At 48.0% G+C, this 16,254-nt stretch overlaps 1 protein-coding gene and 1 long non-coding RNA gene across 5 annotated transcripts in view; one reads left to right on the top strand and one right to left on the bottom strand.

The window, feature by feature from the left end:
• Positions 1-16,254, top strand: part of TPST2 (tyrosylprotein sulfotransferase 2) — a 55,039-nt gene that overhangs the window by 26,107 nt on the left and 12,678 nt on the right. For 3 of the 4 annotated variants that reach the window (XM_077160713.1, XM_077160715.1, XM_077160714.1), the window contains one exon: positions 11,976-12,047. Coding sequence is in view for 1 of the 4 variants with exons in the window: in XM_077160712.1 (XP_077016827.1) it covers positions 6,740-6,954; positions 11,976-12,047 (287 nt within the window). In the remaining 3 variants the exon portion in view is untranslated. Of the gene's footprint in view, positions 1-6,425; positions 6,955-11,975; positions 12,048-16,254 lie in introns of those variants that run through there. The other variant, XM_077160712.1, reaches the window with a different exon arrangement.
• Positions 12,566-13,716, bottom strand: LOC143684047 (uncharacterized). Its single transcript, XR_013175800.1, has 3 exons — positions 13,656-13,716; positions 13,125-13,302; positions 12,566-13,027 (listed from the first exon to the last, which is right to left on the bottom strand). It is a non-coding gene; the product is annotated as an uncharacterized LOC143684047 (long non-coding RNA).

Here is a 16,254-nt window from a genome sequence, read left to right as displayed (position 1 = left end):
GAAGTAGATTGTGGTTTCCTAGAGCTGGGCGGGGGTGGAAAGATTCAATGAGGGTGATAACTAAGGATGTAAAGTTTCTCTTTGGGGTGATGAAAATGTTTTAAAGTTGATTGCGGTGATGGTTATCAATCTCGTGAATATACTCAGGACCACTGAATTTTACATATTAAATGAGTGAATTCTATCTCAATAAAGCTGTTACAAAAAAATCTAAATGAATGCAAAAAAAAAGTCCATGATGAACAAAACATCAAGATTTTAAATAATGTCAGGATCAGTGTGCTGCTTTGAAGCTGTTATGAAAAGTCATGTTCTTTTAATCCATTCTCGTGGGTGTAGACCTCTTACGGGTGGGACCTTTTGATGAGGTTGTTTCCATGGAGATGTGACCCACCCAATTCAAGATGGGTCTTACTCCTTTTTCTGGAGTCCTCTATGAATGAATAAAGACAGAAAACACAGAGAGAGAGACATAGCAGAGAGAAGAAACCAAGTGAAGGAAGGATGCAGAGAGAGAGAGAGAGAAATGCCCTGGAGAGACTAAGAGAAGACCTGTAGGACAGAGAGAACTCGGAGAAGTGTCCCTGGAGAAGCAAGCAAGGAGACATGAAACCTGAAAGCAGTGGAGTCCCAGAGCCAAGACGCAGCCTTCCCTTGTGACAGAGGAACCCCAGATACCATTGGCCTTTCTTTAGTGAAGGTATCCTGTTTTGTTGATGCCTTAATGTGGACATTTCCATAATGTTAGAATGGTAAACTTGTAACTTGTTAAAACCATTTTAGCTGTTGTTAAAAGCCAACCCAGGGTGGGCCACGGTGGCTCAGTGGCAGAGTTCTCACCTGCCATGCTGGAGACCTGGGTTCGATTCCCGGTGCCTGCCTGTGCGAAAAAAAAAAAAAAAGGCCAACCCAATTCTGGTATATTGCATTTTAGCAGCTTTAAATATAGGTATATTACTGATTACTGATATTTTCCCTTCTGCCTCAGTTCTAGTTAACTTGGCATAGCCCATTGTTAATCCCATTTTTTTTAAATTGTGAAATACGATATATATACAAAAAAGCAACAAATTTCCAAGTACATTTTAACAAATTTCCAAGTACAGTTTAACATTTTCCAAGTAGTTATCGAACAGATTTTGAAGTTAGGTGTGGGTTACAGTTCCATGATTTTTCATTTTTTCTTCCAGCTGCTCCAAGACACTGGAGATCCACAAAAATATCAAGAAAATGATTCAGCAGGCATATTCGTTTGTTAAGTCCTCTCTTCTCTGTTATACTCCTTCTTTTAAATGACATGTATACATAAAGCAGCACATTTCAAAGTACCTCGCAACAATTCGCTGTAGAACAGATTTCAGAGTTTGGGGTGGGTTATAATTCCACAGTTTTAGGTTTTTATTTCTAGCTGCTCTAAGGTACTGGAGGTTAAAAGAAATATCAGTATAATGTGTTCATCCTGTTTTTATCTATAATTTTGGTATTTTGTTCATCATGAATTTTTTTGGCATTCATTTTGATTTTAAAACATATTGCACTCAATATTTGTTGTACAGCTCTGTGGCTGTAAAGCTAAGATCGCCTGAGTCTGCTCTGGGTCTTACTGGCAGGCTGTTTCCTGTGCAGATCCCACCACTAAGAAGGAATGGGCCAGGATGGGAAGAAAGATGAGGCTAGAACCTTCCACAGGCGGGTCTTTGGATTCCTGGCCCTGAGAGCGCAGCCCACTGTGCGTCCACACTGGGATTGATACTCACAAGAGTTCTTAATTGGAGTCCTTTGACCGTATTCTGGGGTCCAGGAATTTGTAAGGGGATAATCTGGATATTTACTGACCCTCCTTTAACATTTCTTCCAAATTTCAGCACAGGCACCAGATCGCTGTAGTGGAAGCAGAATCTGGGCCTTGGACACCAATAGAAACCACGCGTGTCTTTATATCACGTTGTAGTCACTGCTGATGTCACAACGTTTTGCTTTGAGTGCGCATCGCTGCAGGAGAATTATAGTTGCTGTTGGACCTGCCACTAGATCTTTTTTTTTTTTTGGCGTGGGCAGGCACTGGGAATTGAACCTGGGTCTCTGGTATGGCTGGCGAGAACGCTGCCTCTGCGCCACCGTTGCCCGCCCTAGAGCTTGTTATTTATTGCCTTACCGAGGACCCTATGATATCCTGTACCCCACACAGTTTTTATAGTTGTATCTTTAACCTTGTATCATTATAATTGTTTTCCTTTTAATCCTTTGCATTTTATTTTATTCCATTTAAGGAAAGGTCCCTAGGTCTCCCCAGACGGCCAAAGGGCTCTGTGGTACACAACAGGTAAAAGGACCAATGAGACCTGGAGCAGGTCCCGAGGCTGCCCCTCCTTGCTGGGCGACCTCGGGCAGAGGCCACTTCCCCTCTCTGCAGAGTTTGCATTTGGTGAAATGCTCACAGAGGTGCTTCTTGAGGCTGTTATTGGGGGTTGCTGACAATGCTGGAAGCTACTTTCCAGTCGTGTCTGTCCGTCTCACTGGATGGGACTTGGTAATGGGCTGCTCTCCTGTGCCCTTGGGGGGCTCCCACAGCCACTGGCACATCCCCATCTTGGCATTAACCCCCCTCGGAGTTGTCTGCCTGCCCAGTGACCTGCTCTGTCCCCTCGACAATCATGGTCCCCTGACAGCCCGAGGAGGCGGGCGCTGTTCTCCCCTTTCTCCTGGGCACAGGTGAGTGAGATGTGGAGAAGTCGCTGACTCAGGGCCACCCAGCAGGTGAGCCACCTGCGCCCGACCTACAGAGATGCCCGAGAAATAGTCCTTAAAGACTGAATTCTGGGCCCAAGTGGTATTTCCTAGAGATGGGGGGGTGGGGGGCGGCAGCGCTTGTTCAAACGCAGATGCCAGGGCCCCATCATATGACTTCTAAGTCAGAACATTTTGGGTAGGATCTGGGAATCTGCATTTTAACCATCTTGGGCGATTCTGATGCAGGCTGAAGTTGGAGAGCCACCTTAAAGGGAAGAAATGACAACGGTAATAGCTACACACCTCTGTTCTGGGCACTTTACATTGCCTCGTTTGTTTTATCCTCACAGCACCTTTGCAGGATGAGTGCTGTTATCACCCTATTTCACAAATGGGGAAACTGAGGCATAGAGAAATTAAGCAACTGCAACCCCCACTCCCCTACCCCCTCGGTTACATGGCTAGTGATCAGCAGAACCAGACTTCAGAATTGGGTTTGCATGACTCCTAACCCTGTGCTCCTTCTCTCATCTCAGGCAGCCACTCTGCAGAGGAATGGAGACGGGGTCCCCTGAGTGTGTTGTGTGTGTGTTGTGCAGGAAACCCCAGCTCCCACAAGGTCACCCTAGCCGTTTCCCATTTGCAGTGTTTACCAGGCAAGGGCCCTGGGACTTCTGAGCAGGAAGTCCAGAGCACCGGCTGCACCAGGTGCTGGAGGAAAGGCTGGGAGACCTCAAGCAAATGGCTTTCTCTCATCTGTGAATTGGGTGGAGTAAGGATTGGGGGCGGGTGGGGAGGGCTAAGAGCTCTGACATCAGGCAAACTGGGTTCCAGTTTGGGGTCAGCCACGTAACCATCTGTGCCCTCGGGCAAGGCACGCCACCTCTCTGCCCTTCAGTTTCCTCTTCTATAAAATGGTGCAAATGATAGTGCCTCCCCAAAGGGTTGTCATGAGACCCAAAACGTATATAAAAGAGCCAGGTGCCCATAAGTCTCTCTCCTTAAGTCTATGGCAACGGATGGGACGTTGGAGTGATTCTGAATGTGGATCTGCTTCTTTTAAAAAAGAAATCGACAATTTATTTTCCCAAAATGTATACTTTTCACTCCCGGTATTTGGTAAAATAAGTACCATGCAGTGGGTTGGTTCAAACTACTGGAATTTATTAGCTCTTGGTTTTGAGGCTAGAAGTCCAGAATCGAAGTGTCAGCAAGGCAATGCTTTTTCTCGGGAGACTGTGGCGTCCTGAGCTGGCTGCGTGATCCTCAGTCCTTGGCTTCTCTGTCACATGACCGTGCATATGGATGGTGGCCTCTCCTGGCTTTTCCTTTTCTCTTCCAGATTCTCTTGATGTTTGGCTTCTGGCTGCTCCCTCTGGCTCTCTCTCTCTCTCTCTCTCTCTCTCTCTCTCTCTCTCAAGTTTACTGTTCTAAGGCCATAAATATGGGCAAACTAAGGCATCCAGAGAAAGACACATTGGCTCAAGGAAGACTGATGTGGGAAGGCATGTGGCTGGCGTCTGCTGGTCCTTGTTCCCGATTCCATTGCTTCCACTTGTGACGCCAGTGGTCTCCTCTCTGAGCATCTGTGTTCTTCATTAGCTCCTCTGGAACACAGCTATGGGTTCTGGCTTGCTCAGCTTCTATGGGAAGACACATGGCGACATCTTCTGGGCTCTGGCCATGCCTCGGCATCTTCTCTCTCTGTTGGCTCTCTACGCATCTCCAAACATCCGTGTCTCTGTCACCTCTGAAGCAACTGTTCTCCAAGCATCTGCATCTGAGGTTTCTTCAAAATGTTTCCCCTTTTAAAGGACTCCAGTAAACTAATCAAGACATACCTTAAATGGGCAGAGTCACAGCGCCATCTAATCAAAAGGTCACACCCACACAACTGAGTGGATTTTATCTCAGTGGATACCGTCTCCATGGATACAGTCTGGCCCCACATGATTGGATCAAGATGAACATATGGCTTTTCTGGGGTCCATAACAGTTTCAAACCAGCACAGCCATCTTCCCCGTAAGGATTTCCATAATGGGACTAAGACCCATGCTGAATCAGCTGGACCACACCTTAACAGAAGTAACTTCAACAAAAGGTCTTACTATAAGGCCTTACACCCCCAAAGACGGATTAGGATTAAGAACCTGTTTTTCTATGGTACCACAGCTCTGTAGCTCCAAACCACCACACCAAAGGTTGCGTTTCCCTTCTGAGATGGAACCCAGAATGGAAACATATATCCGCTTTCACCGTGCTCACTGAATTTCCATTTTCAGGTTTCCCCAAGTTTCCTTGGGAGCATGTCTTGCTAAAAATGTCTTTTTATCATATATACCGGGAGTGGCACACTACGGCCCGTGGGCCAAATGTAGTTCGCCCACCTGTTTTTGCAAATAGTGTTCTTGGAACACACCATGTGCATTGGTTTGTGTGTTGTCAGTTAACCAGCAGAGTTAAGTAGCTGGGATGGAGAAAGCAGCATTTTGTCCTCAGAGCCAAAACATTTCTCCGGCCCTTTGTGGAGAAAGTTTCCCTACCCTTCATCTAGACTATAAAATAGAGTCACAGAAAGTTTGGGGAACAGATGCAAGGAAAAGAGGTCACCTTTAATCCTCCCTTATCATAGGAACCTCTTAATTTGCACATATCTGTATTAGTTATGGTTCTCCTGAGAAACAGAACCAACAGTATATCCATTTATAAATTATATATAATATGTAATTTATATACTAAGAGATTTATTGTAAGGAATTGGTTCACACAACTAATTGTGGGGTTTTGTAAATACAAACTCTGAACGACAGGCTGCAAGATGGAAACTTTTGAAGTCAGCTGAAGTCAGTCTGAATTCCTCAGGGGAAGCTGGCAATCTAGAAATTCCTGTAAGAGCCAGTGTCAAAGTTGAGGCAGAAATTCTTCTGACCTCTGAAACCCTCAGGCCTGGCTTTTAAGATCTCCAGCTGATTGGATAAGGAGACTATCCACACTGCTGAGGGCAGTCCCTTTTGTTGATTGTAGATGCAATCAGTTGATGGTAGATGCAAATCCCATCTATGAAATACCTCCACTTATAACAAGCAAGCTAGTGCTTGGCCAAACAACTGGACACCATAACCTAGCCTGGTGAGCACATGAAATTAACCAGCACAATGTGTTTTCCCATTCCAGTCTTTGTCCATGTGTCATAGCAACAAAAATCATTAATATAAAATGCTAACATTTTTCACATGCTAACTTTGTGCCAGGCTTTATGGAAGCTGTCTCCCTCTGCTGTAGGGGTTGTTCCCTTTTCTCAGAGGAGAAAGCTGCAGCTTGGAGAGCTCAGCAGGTGGACTCTGGACACCCGGTCACTGACTTGTGTGTGTATCTGTGGGTGGGTGGGGGGTTGGGGTTTTACCTTGGCACTATCAAGCCCCACTCCCAGTTTGCACCTAAGAGAATGCTGACCTCTGCCTTTAGAGGAGAGGCTGGGACAGTATGTGAGGCCCCGCTCTCGAAGTTTCAGGTAAAACATGCAAAGTAGATCAGAGAGAAGAAAGCCCAGATCTAGGGGGGCAGCCCTGGCATTGCTGGAAGCATGGGTTCTGGAGAGAGAAAGACATGGGTTTCCCTTGGCTTTCTCCCTTCCCAGCTGTGTGGCCTTGGGCAGGTGGCCTCACCTCTCTGAGCCCTCATAAATAGATGGTTAATGGGGAGGACCAACGGGTTCCAAATAGGAGTTGTGAGGAAAAAAACAATGGTGTATATGCATGCATTATAATGATGCATACAAAACCCCTTGACTCATTATCTGGCATGCAGTAAGCACTCAATAAGTGCGAGCTCACATTTTCAAGGCTGTATGCCAGTCTGCCTGCCTGCCCTTCCCTCTTGAACCACTCCAAGTGCTTTTAATGCTCCATCAGTGTCCAGAGTCTCGGAAGTATCATTTTCCCACTTCCTTTAGCCCTTTTGGAATTCAGCTGGCTTCTCTCTGGAACGGGTTGGAGATCTCTGATTCCCATGGACCTGGAGAGCTTAGGTCTCCCCTGCTCTGCTTGGGGAGGTGGGTTGGGGCGGGCAGGTGGGAGGTGTGCAGTCAGCGCAGCCCGGCAGGTGGGCGGTAGCCTAGGCGATAGAATGTTTGGGAGCCAGTTCCCAGGGGGAGGGCTTGTGGGGCTGATGGCTGGGCATGTGGGCGCCGGGCACCCCTCATTGGCCTTTGCATCATTAACTCCGTAAGTGCAGTGACCCACCTCCTTAGCCAGCTTTGTTTCCTACCACCCTCTCCTCCCCCCAGCCACTTTTTTCTTGGGAATCTCTCGACCTGCTGAACTTGAAGACATGGTGCTGCTGATTTAGAAAGTTCGAATGCGTTTGAACCAAAGATCAGAGTGGGTCTCGGTGTAAATTCACTCCCTACCTTGACCCTAATGTCCGTGACCCCTTATTGAATGGCCAAGCGTTTATAAAAGGTATAATTGTGTCACACGCTGGTTTTCCACTAGAACAGCTCCACAAGGACAGGGGCCCTTGTCTGTTGCCCTCGATGTACCCAAATATCTCGAGCAGATATCTTGGTGTATCGTAGGTACACAATAAACATTTGTGGCATGAACTAATCTCACTCTGAGAGATCTCTTAAATTGAATAGTCATTCCCCTCCCTGTCCCTTCTCTTTCAGCAGCCATTCAGGGTAGCCCCATGGGATGGTGGAAAGAGGAAAATCCCTCCCATTTTTCCTACTGCCTGATATTGTGAGCCTGATGACCCAGTGCCAAGGAAAGCATCTTGGAGACAGAGCCAGAATTGAAAACTGGTTTTTCCTCTTCCTAGCTCTGTGGCTGCTGCTAATCACTTCTTCTCTCCCAGCTTCAACTTCCTCATCTGTGAAGTGGGGGTAAAAATCCCTACTTTACAACACTCTGCTGCTGATGAAATTGGATAACGAGAGCCAGTACTTAAAATAGTACTTGCCATGTGCCAGACCCTGTTTCAACACATCCTAACCAACTTCCACATCCCAGCACTCCTGCAAGGCAGGTTGCTATTATCATTCCCATATTACACACGAGGGAACTGAGACTCAGAGAGGGTAAGTGACTTGCCTAAGGTCACACAGCTGGTAGCTGGAACCAGGACTTGAACCTAGGCCATAGGACCCCCTGCCATGCCTGATGTGCAATTCAAAAAACACTAGTTGTGGCATTATTTAGTAAGACAATATGATGGCAATACTAAAGCGTGCGTTTAGGAGAAAAATATCCTCCCCTACCATCCAAACACCACCCCTGGAAGTGATTTGAAAGTATTTTCCTTTTTGTCTTTTTTTCTTGCCTGTGGTTTGTCTGCTGGTTGGTCGAGTTGATTTGGCAGTTTTGTTTTTGGGCGTGGTGATGCTTACCCTGGTTCCTGTATGATCTGTTCTCATTTGTAAAACAGAGCACATGGTGCCACCCCCCGCCCTGGGCTGTCATGAGGATGAAATGAGGCAGTGCACATAAACCCCTCATTCTAGTGACTGATACATAGTAGGTGCTTAATAAATGCTGGCCAGTAATACATAGGAGGTGCTTGATAAATGCTGGCCAATACTACTGTTATTACTGTGGTGAGTAATGCCTCACCCACTCTAAGTCAGTATTATCCAATAGAACTTTCTGCGAGGACGGAAATGTGCGAAGAGTGTGGTTGGCAGGTTTGTTCTGTGAAAGGCCAGGCTGTAAATACTGTGGTTCAGTGGGGGACACGTGGCCTGTGTTTCTTTTTTCTTTTCCTCCTCCTCTCCCACTTTTCTCCTGTTTCTTCTTCCTCTCTCTTTTTTTCTTCTCCTACTCCTCTTCCTTCTTCTTCACAAACCTTTAAGACCTTCATGGGGGGAAAAAAAACCTTCATGAAGAAGGAAGAATTTGAACTGAGTCATGACAGTAAATAGGAACTGATAAGAAACAGACAAAAAGTCATTTCGAGGATGGCAGAGAGGTGAAAAAATTATGTGCAGCGTAGGAAAGGACAGAAGGAGAGCGTAAGGCAGATGAGCTTTACTGGACTTAGTATACGCACTTGAAAGAAGACAAGTCAAGCAGTCTTTCACTGAGAGTTCATTAAGGTTGACTGATGTATTCCTGTTTAGTATAAATTAGTTTCTGCAGCTGAAGTAAGGAAGGAGGGAAAAAGGAATAGTAGAAGACAAAGTTGGGCCAAAAAAAAAATATATATATATATAGACAGGAATGCTAGAGTTTATTAAAATGATGAGATAGCACATGGCATGTAAGTGATGGCGTACACACAGTAATACATGGCTAACGGCAATATATGACTCCTCAGTACCCCTGAATTTGCTGGGGGGTGAAGTTCCTGATTTATAAGATTGTGATTAAATGAGGCATAATTCAACCTGCAGTAGCTGATTTACATACAGAATCTGTATTCATATTTGCTGCTGTCATTAGCAAGAGTGACCCAAGGCTGAAATCTGCTTAAAAAAACAAAAGGCTAATTGTGAGAAAATATAGCACAAATAAAACTTCCAAAGGGAGGTTCAAAATCATGAAGCTGATCCAGTAGGTTTTTGCTTTTAACCCCGTCCAGCTCCCCTGTGGTTAGAGATGCTTTCCTTTGCAGCTTTCCTTAGCGTTAGCTGGCCTTGACTCCTGGAAGAAGCTTATGTACAGAAACATTGTAAAGCCGTATTTCTTCTAGATACCAGGATACTTGCTCTTTTCTGGATGCGTGGTATACTTTAATTAAAAAAAGTTAATGATGAAAACAAAAGCAACACCATTCTTAGCTTATTTTGTCCCAAAGGCCCTAGCTTGCTGACCTCTATTTTAGACACACAAAAACACACTGGCCAAAACAGTAGCCCCTGGGCACTCCGAATGAGGCTTCTATAAACAAGGAAGTGAATTTCAAATTTTGTTTAATTTTGTTGCCTATAAATTTCAAGAGCTGCGTGTGGCTGGTGGCCCCACGTTGGATGTGCAGCTGTAGGTCCCTGAAGGCTCTGGAAGGCCCTGTGTTCCCTGGAGGCGGCAAAGGGCCAGCCCACGGGGCATGGGAGCTGCTGTAGGGCCCTCCGAGGGCAGCTGGGGCCATGCCATCCACTTCTGGAAGATTCAAGTGCCCAGCCCTAATGGGTTTTATTTGTTCTGAAAGCAGTCAAAGTCTCAGGGGCCCCCAGGCCCGGACAAGTGCCAGGCTTGGCGTGGGGGGCCGGGGGTTTGCAGTCCTGGCCGCTGGTTGCTGTGAGTACATCTGGGAATCCTTCTGCCTCTGGGTCTAGATTGTTCTGGTTGAAAACAGGCTCTGAAAACCATAGTAAAGCAGTTTATTAAACTGAAGTAGCATTAATACAGAAGAGCAACAAAAACTTACTGCTCAAAACGCAAGTTTTGGGCAGGCTATACATATGACTGCTAGGAACAAAGGGAGGGGATGGGAATGGAGGGGTCAGGGAGCAAGGGAGCGTGACAGGAGTTGCTTGGGGTGGGGTGTCCTTCGGCCAGGCTTCTTTAATTTAGCAATTTGGACAGGTAGGATGTCTCTGCAGCAGCAGGACGGTCTAGAGGGTAAGCAGGTTTGTTAGCGTCAGCCTGGCTTGTTTCTTTTCTGCAGGGGCAGAGGTCTTAGTAAGTGCCCATGAAGGATTATTGGTATGCCAGCCTGACTCAGGTGTTAGTTTTTTTCTTTGCAATTTCCTGGATAAAATGGAAGCTCAAGCGTATCAGACTGATTAGTGAAGCTATTAACCTTTCCATTTTCACAAGATGGCACTAACTGGGCTTGTATTTTAGAGAGAGCAAAAAACTCTGTATAGTGAGGAGCTGGGAGGGAGGGCAAAGAAAGGCAGCGAGCAGCACACCCAGTTTATTTTCTTTATGGCACATCAGTCATAATAGCTGAGGGTTTTTTTTTTGTTGTTGTTTGTTTTTTCTTTTAAATTTTGTAACATATACAGGACATAAAATTTCCATGTAACCACTTATGTGTATACAAGTTCATGATATTAATTACATACCCAATATTGTGTTAGGCTCACCATCATCCATTATCAAAGCTTTTTTATCCCCCAAACAGAAACTCTACCTATTAGGCAATAATGCCCCGTTCCTCTCCCGAACATTACCAGATGTTGTAATCTTCTAGCTCTGTGAATTTAATAGCTGAAACTTTTAAGTACCTTACCATTCTCTTGTTTAAACCTCCCAACAGCCCCTTTTACAGATTAGGAAGCCTGAGGAGGGATAATCTCTATAGGATATTGTCTAACCCCGGTGCTGGGTTCTTAATTGCCCCGAGCTCCTGGAATGGGACTGAAAGGAGGGAATGGAGGCTCAGATGCAATGTGGGACTCTGTGGAGTGATTTCCCCTCCTGGGCCTCAGTGGTCCCATCTGCAAAACGGGGATAGGTGAGAATTAGACTAAAACCCTCTCCACCCTAGATGATAAGGACATGGCATCAAGATATACCCCAGAACGCCCTCTGTTCCTTGTTAGCCAGGTCCCTGCTGCCTGCCAGGCCCCATCAGGGACACGGGGTCATTTGTGTAACGTGGCAGTTAAGAGCTGGGCGCCTAGGTCTCATGCATGTTGATCCTGGTTCCTTCCATCAGTTGCTTGGTCATTTGTGCTTCCTCTTGTTTTCTCTTCTGTAGAATGGGGTTATCCGAGTATTTTACTATAAGCGGGATTAAAGAGCCCAAGGAACTGACCTACATTTGGTCAGTATAGATGGTGATGGCGGGCATTGCCCAAAGCTGGGGGCACCATATTCAGTGCAGGCTAGGTACCCGGTGCCCTTTGGAGTTGTGCAGTGTGCAGCCTGTCCAACCATGCCCAGCCGTCCCAGGCAGCAATAGAAGTGTGACGGTAGTGGCTGTACGTATTGTTAAATTTGCTTTTCCTGAAGTCCAAGTCCCTGGGCGAAGAGCAGGGGAGAGGCTTGGTTTGCAGAGACCTAGGGGCCTCCTAAGGTAGCCATGCCTTAGCTCAGATTCTCTCTTCCTTCTCTTTGAGAAGTGAGCCAGCTCATTTCCTGTACAACCAGGCCAGGGCTCCACAGGGGAGAGTTCAGACCCCAGCTGCCACATCTGGGGCCCCGGTGGCCATCTCCTGTGTTGTGGCTTGCCACTCCCCCAAAGTCATTGTCCTGTGCCCTTGGGGAGCCCCTAACCCCCTTCTGCTCATCTGAGGGGCCCTGCCCCCCACTTCATGGAACTGACCCCTGATGCAGTATCTCTTTGGCCTCTACAGGGGTCTGCCGGTGGACGGCTGTGGCGAGAAACCACGAGGGCTGGAGCCCAGGGATGAGAGCATCCAGGAGAGGTAAGTGCCCCCACGAGACCCGGCAGCACCCTGACTTCTCCGGAGACAGGCCTTGGCACAGCCGCCTCTGCAACCTCAGCCCCATTATTGGGCATCTGTGCAAGATTCCCCGGCGGGCTTTTTCCTCTATATTCAGTTAGCAGGTCAAAAACTCAGTACGAGAAAAAGCCGGATATCGTCAACATGGAAAGGGCAGGCCTCTGCTCCTTCCTGCCAATAAGAAAGACAAATTCTCCTGGTGATAGGGTAGAGAAGGTTGAGGCCCAGAGAGGACAGGGGACTTGCCCAGCATCACACAGCAGATTCAGGGAACAGCTGGAACTTGAAGCCTCTTGCCTCCCATCTTGCCCATGCTAGCATTTTCACTTCACCAAAAAGTTTCCTGAGCCTCACAATTGTTCTATAAGGAAAAGTTATTATTATTGCCCCCAGCACCCCCCCCACCTTTTTTTTTTTTTTTTTTAGGAGATAATGGAAGCTCAGAGAGATAAATCCCCTTGTCTGTTCATCAGCTGGCAAGTAGCAGAGGTGGGATTTGGGCCTGGAGCTGCAGGATTCCAAGCCCTGGGCTTTTACTCACCCTTCTCACTGCCTGCCTGGTAGTTGTAGGATGCCAGGGCACATCCCTTGCCAGGGACCAGCAGGGTAGAGGACAGGCCCAGGTCTCCAGGCTCTGAGGTCCCTCGGAAGCTGCCCTCTGCTTTGTGGATTCCCCTGCTTTCTCTCTGTCAAGTTGCCCTGCTTTTTTTTTCTCAAGTCCTCCTATGGGTTTTTGCTGACTTCTGCTCCTCTCTGTCCTACCTGCTTTGAGCTGGTTTCTTCTGGTGGGCCCCTCGCTGGATCCTGTCCCAGGCCGGTGAGCAGCTCAGCCTGGACCTGGTCCAATCCCCAGGCCCAGGCTGTGTGACCTTGGGAAAGTTGCTGTGTCTCTCTGAGCTGCTGGGGTGAGTCATTTGTACCCAGGGACTGTGGTGAGGATCCTGTCAGATAAAGCATGGAAAGCAGATCGAGTGCTTATTTTACTTAAACAAATACCACACAATGAGTGGGTTTAACACCAGGAATGTATTGACTCACAGTTTCAGAGGCAAGAAGTTGCTTCCTCCCGGGGTTGGTGTCCCTTCTGGCTTGTGGGCAATCTCAGTGGTGCCTTGGCTCTTCCATCATGTGGCAGCTTCTTCTGCTTCCTCTTCCGGGTTCTGCTGACTTCTGGCTTTCCAGCTTCTGGCTGTTCCCTGGTTTCTCTCTGGGTGACCTAGGAATGGATCAAGATGAAGAATATATTTTCCTGGGGTACACAGCCCCAGGCCCCAATATAAAGCACACAGCTCATTTGTTAGACCTGAACGAGTTAAGGTTAAATGAATGATCTGTAGTGAGCCGAATTAGTAAAAGTCAGTACGATTTTCTTTAAGCTGCTTGTCCATTCTTTTAGGTCTTTCCCCCAGGTATTTGGTGTCTGGATAACTTCCGACACCAAACATAAGCTCGTGCATATACCTGCACACACACACACACACACACACACACACACATGCCCCCTCCCACCATATATACATTCACACGCAGAGACCGCCACCCTCCCTGCCATGGGGTACACGCACATACCTGTCCTTTCTGGAAGGAACTTACAGTTTCAAAATTATCCGCCTTTCTCTTCTTCGCAGCCCCATCTGTTCCCCCAAAGCTCCATTCCCTTACTCCCCACCCCCGCACCCCCCAGTATCAGGAACAAAGGATGACTGTGCTAATTCAAGCCATGGCATGAGTGACAGGCCCCGGGGGCATTGGCACTGAAAGGAGAATTCTAGCCTCAGGTGTGAGGGGAGGTCAATGAGGACTGGGAGAAACCAAGGGGCCACGGACGTGTTTCTGAGTGGCTTTATGTCCTGTCCAGTCCCCTTTCCCCCTGAAAGGAGCCCAGCAATGAGCTTTCCCCATCCCAGGCCCTGAACTGAGGGAGGCTATGAGCCCACCCACCCCCAGCATTGTCAGCAGAATTTAACAGCATGTTTTTCTGGGAGTCTCCGCTGTTATCTGTTGCTCAGAGAAGGCAGTAACCCCAGGAAGAGGCTCAGCTCTGCTTTATCAGCCGCCTCCACAGTCCTCCCAGCAGCCTTCTGAAGTTGGCACATTCACTCCTCTTTTGCAGCTAAGGAAACTGTGGCTAGGAGGGCAAAGTGACTCTCCCAAAGCCACACGCCAGGAAATGCCAGAGCCTCTCAGCGGTTTCCACCCCAGGCCCGAGACTGCCCGTTCCTTTGCTTTGATGTTTATTTTCTACCTCCTGTGGCCTGGGGTACCCATGGAGCCCTGGTGGATAGAATTGGCGTAGCTGAGAGCCAGTTCCTTTGGTGTTTGGGGTTGAACCTCGCGTTCACAGAGGTATGAGGTCTTGCCATCTCCTCCCCATTCCCCCTTCTCACCAGGCCCTCCATCGTCCTCAAAGATGCTTGCTGGGTTCTTTTGTGCCTCTGGGCATTTACCCTGGCTGTTCCCTTTGCTGGGAATGCCCTTCCCTCCCATCTCCGCCTGGGCCGTTTCCTATCTATTATTCAAATTCAGCATGAGGGCCACCTCCAGGAAGTCTTCCCTTACCTCCATCACTCCATCCTAGGTGTGGGAACATTGTTTGAGCAGGCTTGGGGACAAGGCCCCCTGCCCCTTAGCTCTGTAGCTTCAACTCCTAGCACACGGTAGGAGCTCAAAGATGTCACAATAAATGAATAGTCAATGATAATGGTAGGAACTCCTAAAAAAATGTTCTTTCAAATGCTTATACTACATGCTGGGCATGTTCTTTGGTATTTTCCATATGTGGGGGTGGTGTCACTTAATATTCACAACAATCCATTGAAGTCGATACTTTTAGACCCACTTCACAGCTGCGGCTCAGAGAAGTTAAGTCTTTTGCCCGAGGTCACACAGCCAGGAAGTGGCAGGAACCCAAGATAGGAATCCAGGCTGGCCTGGCTCTGTGAACACCTGGAGACCTCAAGGCCTCACTTTGGTTCTGAAAGGAGGTAGGAGGGGCAGGTGGGAGACACCAGGGCCCAGAGACAGCAAGGGCAAGGTGAAGGACTAAAGGTGGTTTGACTTTGACTCAGTGTCCAACTAGCATCCAAGTCCTCACCGTCTACATTGAGCTCAGGGTTGAGGGGCCTTAGGGTAGGGGGGTAACTGGTGAGGAAGCAGATCTGACCTTTCAGGTGCCTGAGCAAGTGGGTGACTAGGCTGGGTGACGCCTGCTTTTCCAAGCAAGCCCCTGAAAGGATGCCACTGAAGCCCAGTCCTCTTCGGTCATTAAGAGCAATGCTCGGGAAGGGTGTAGGCTCGAGGTCATAGTTACATCCTGACATCTCCTACCCTCTTCCCAACTGTCACCCTAAGTCTCCCTAGGGCACCAGCGGGAGCCTCCTGACTGGTCGCCATCCTTCCTTCTCACCCCTGCAGGCCCCCTCCCTAGAAAAGCCACCAAAAGTCCCCCCAGGAGCTGCCCTTGTCCCCACGGCCCTGCCTGGCTGCAGCCACTCTTAGCTCTTCCTCAACCCCTTCCAGCCCCAGCAGTCTCCTCTCAGGTCCAGGAACACCCCAAGTTCTCTCCTATACATCTGCCCCCTGGCCAGCTCCTCCTGGTCATCCAGGTCTCAGCATGGGTGCCACCTCCTCCAAGAGGCCCTCCCTGGTTGCCCTCTTTTCATGGTCAGTCCATAGCTTGCACCTTCCTTGCTTCCCTGCTAGGATGTAAGCTCCTTGAGGTTTGAGGCCTGGCTGTCCTGTCGACTGTCCTGACTCCTGTACCAAGCACAATGCGTCGCGCTTTTTAGTTCTTAATAAATATTCACTGAATGAAGAATGAATGAATGAATGAATGACGACGATCCTGGAAGAAGTCCAGACCAGGGTATTCCGAGTCCTCCACTGAAAAGAGACAAGGTGTGGTCGTTAAGGGCAGACACAGGAGCCTGATGGCCTGGGTCCAAATCCCAGCCTGAGCAGCTGTTTCATAGGCGGGTGATTGGGAGCATGTGATACACCCATTCTGTGCCTCAGTTTCCTTCTCTGTCTACAATGATGATTTTATAAGTGGTATAAAAGGGGGAAAATAGTAATCCCCTGGCAGCTGGTAGGTGCTCAGTAAATATTTATGGACCTCACATTTGCTGAATGAGCTGGGCTTGGCACTGTGCAAGGAGTTGGGAATTTA

The sequence above is a fragment of the Tamandua tetradactyla genome, chromosome 5 (genome assembly GCF_023851605.1).
Source record: "Tamandua tetradactyla isolate mTamTet1 chromosome 5, mTamTet1.pri, whole genome shotgun sequence".
NCBI lineage: Eukaryota > Metazoa > Chordata > Mammalia > Pilosa > Myrmecophagidae > Tamandua > Tamandua tetradactyla.
Note: the sequence above shows the minus strand (reverse complement) of the source record. Positions and strands in the feature narration are given on the sequence as shown.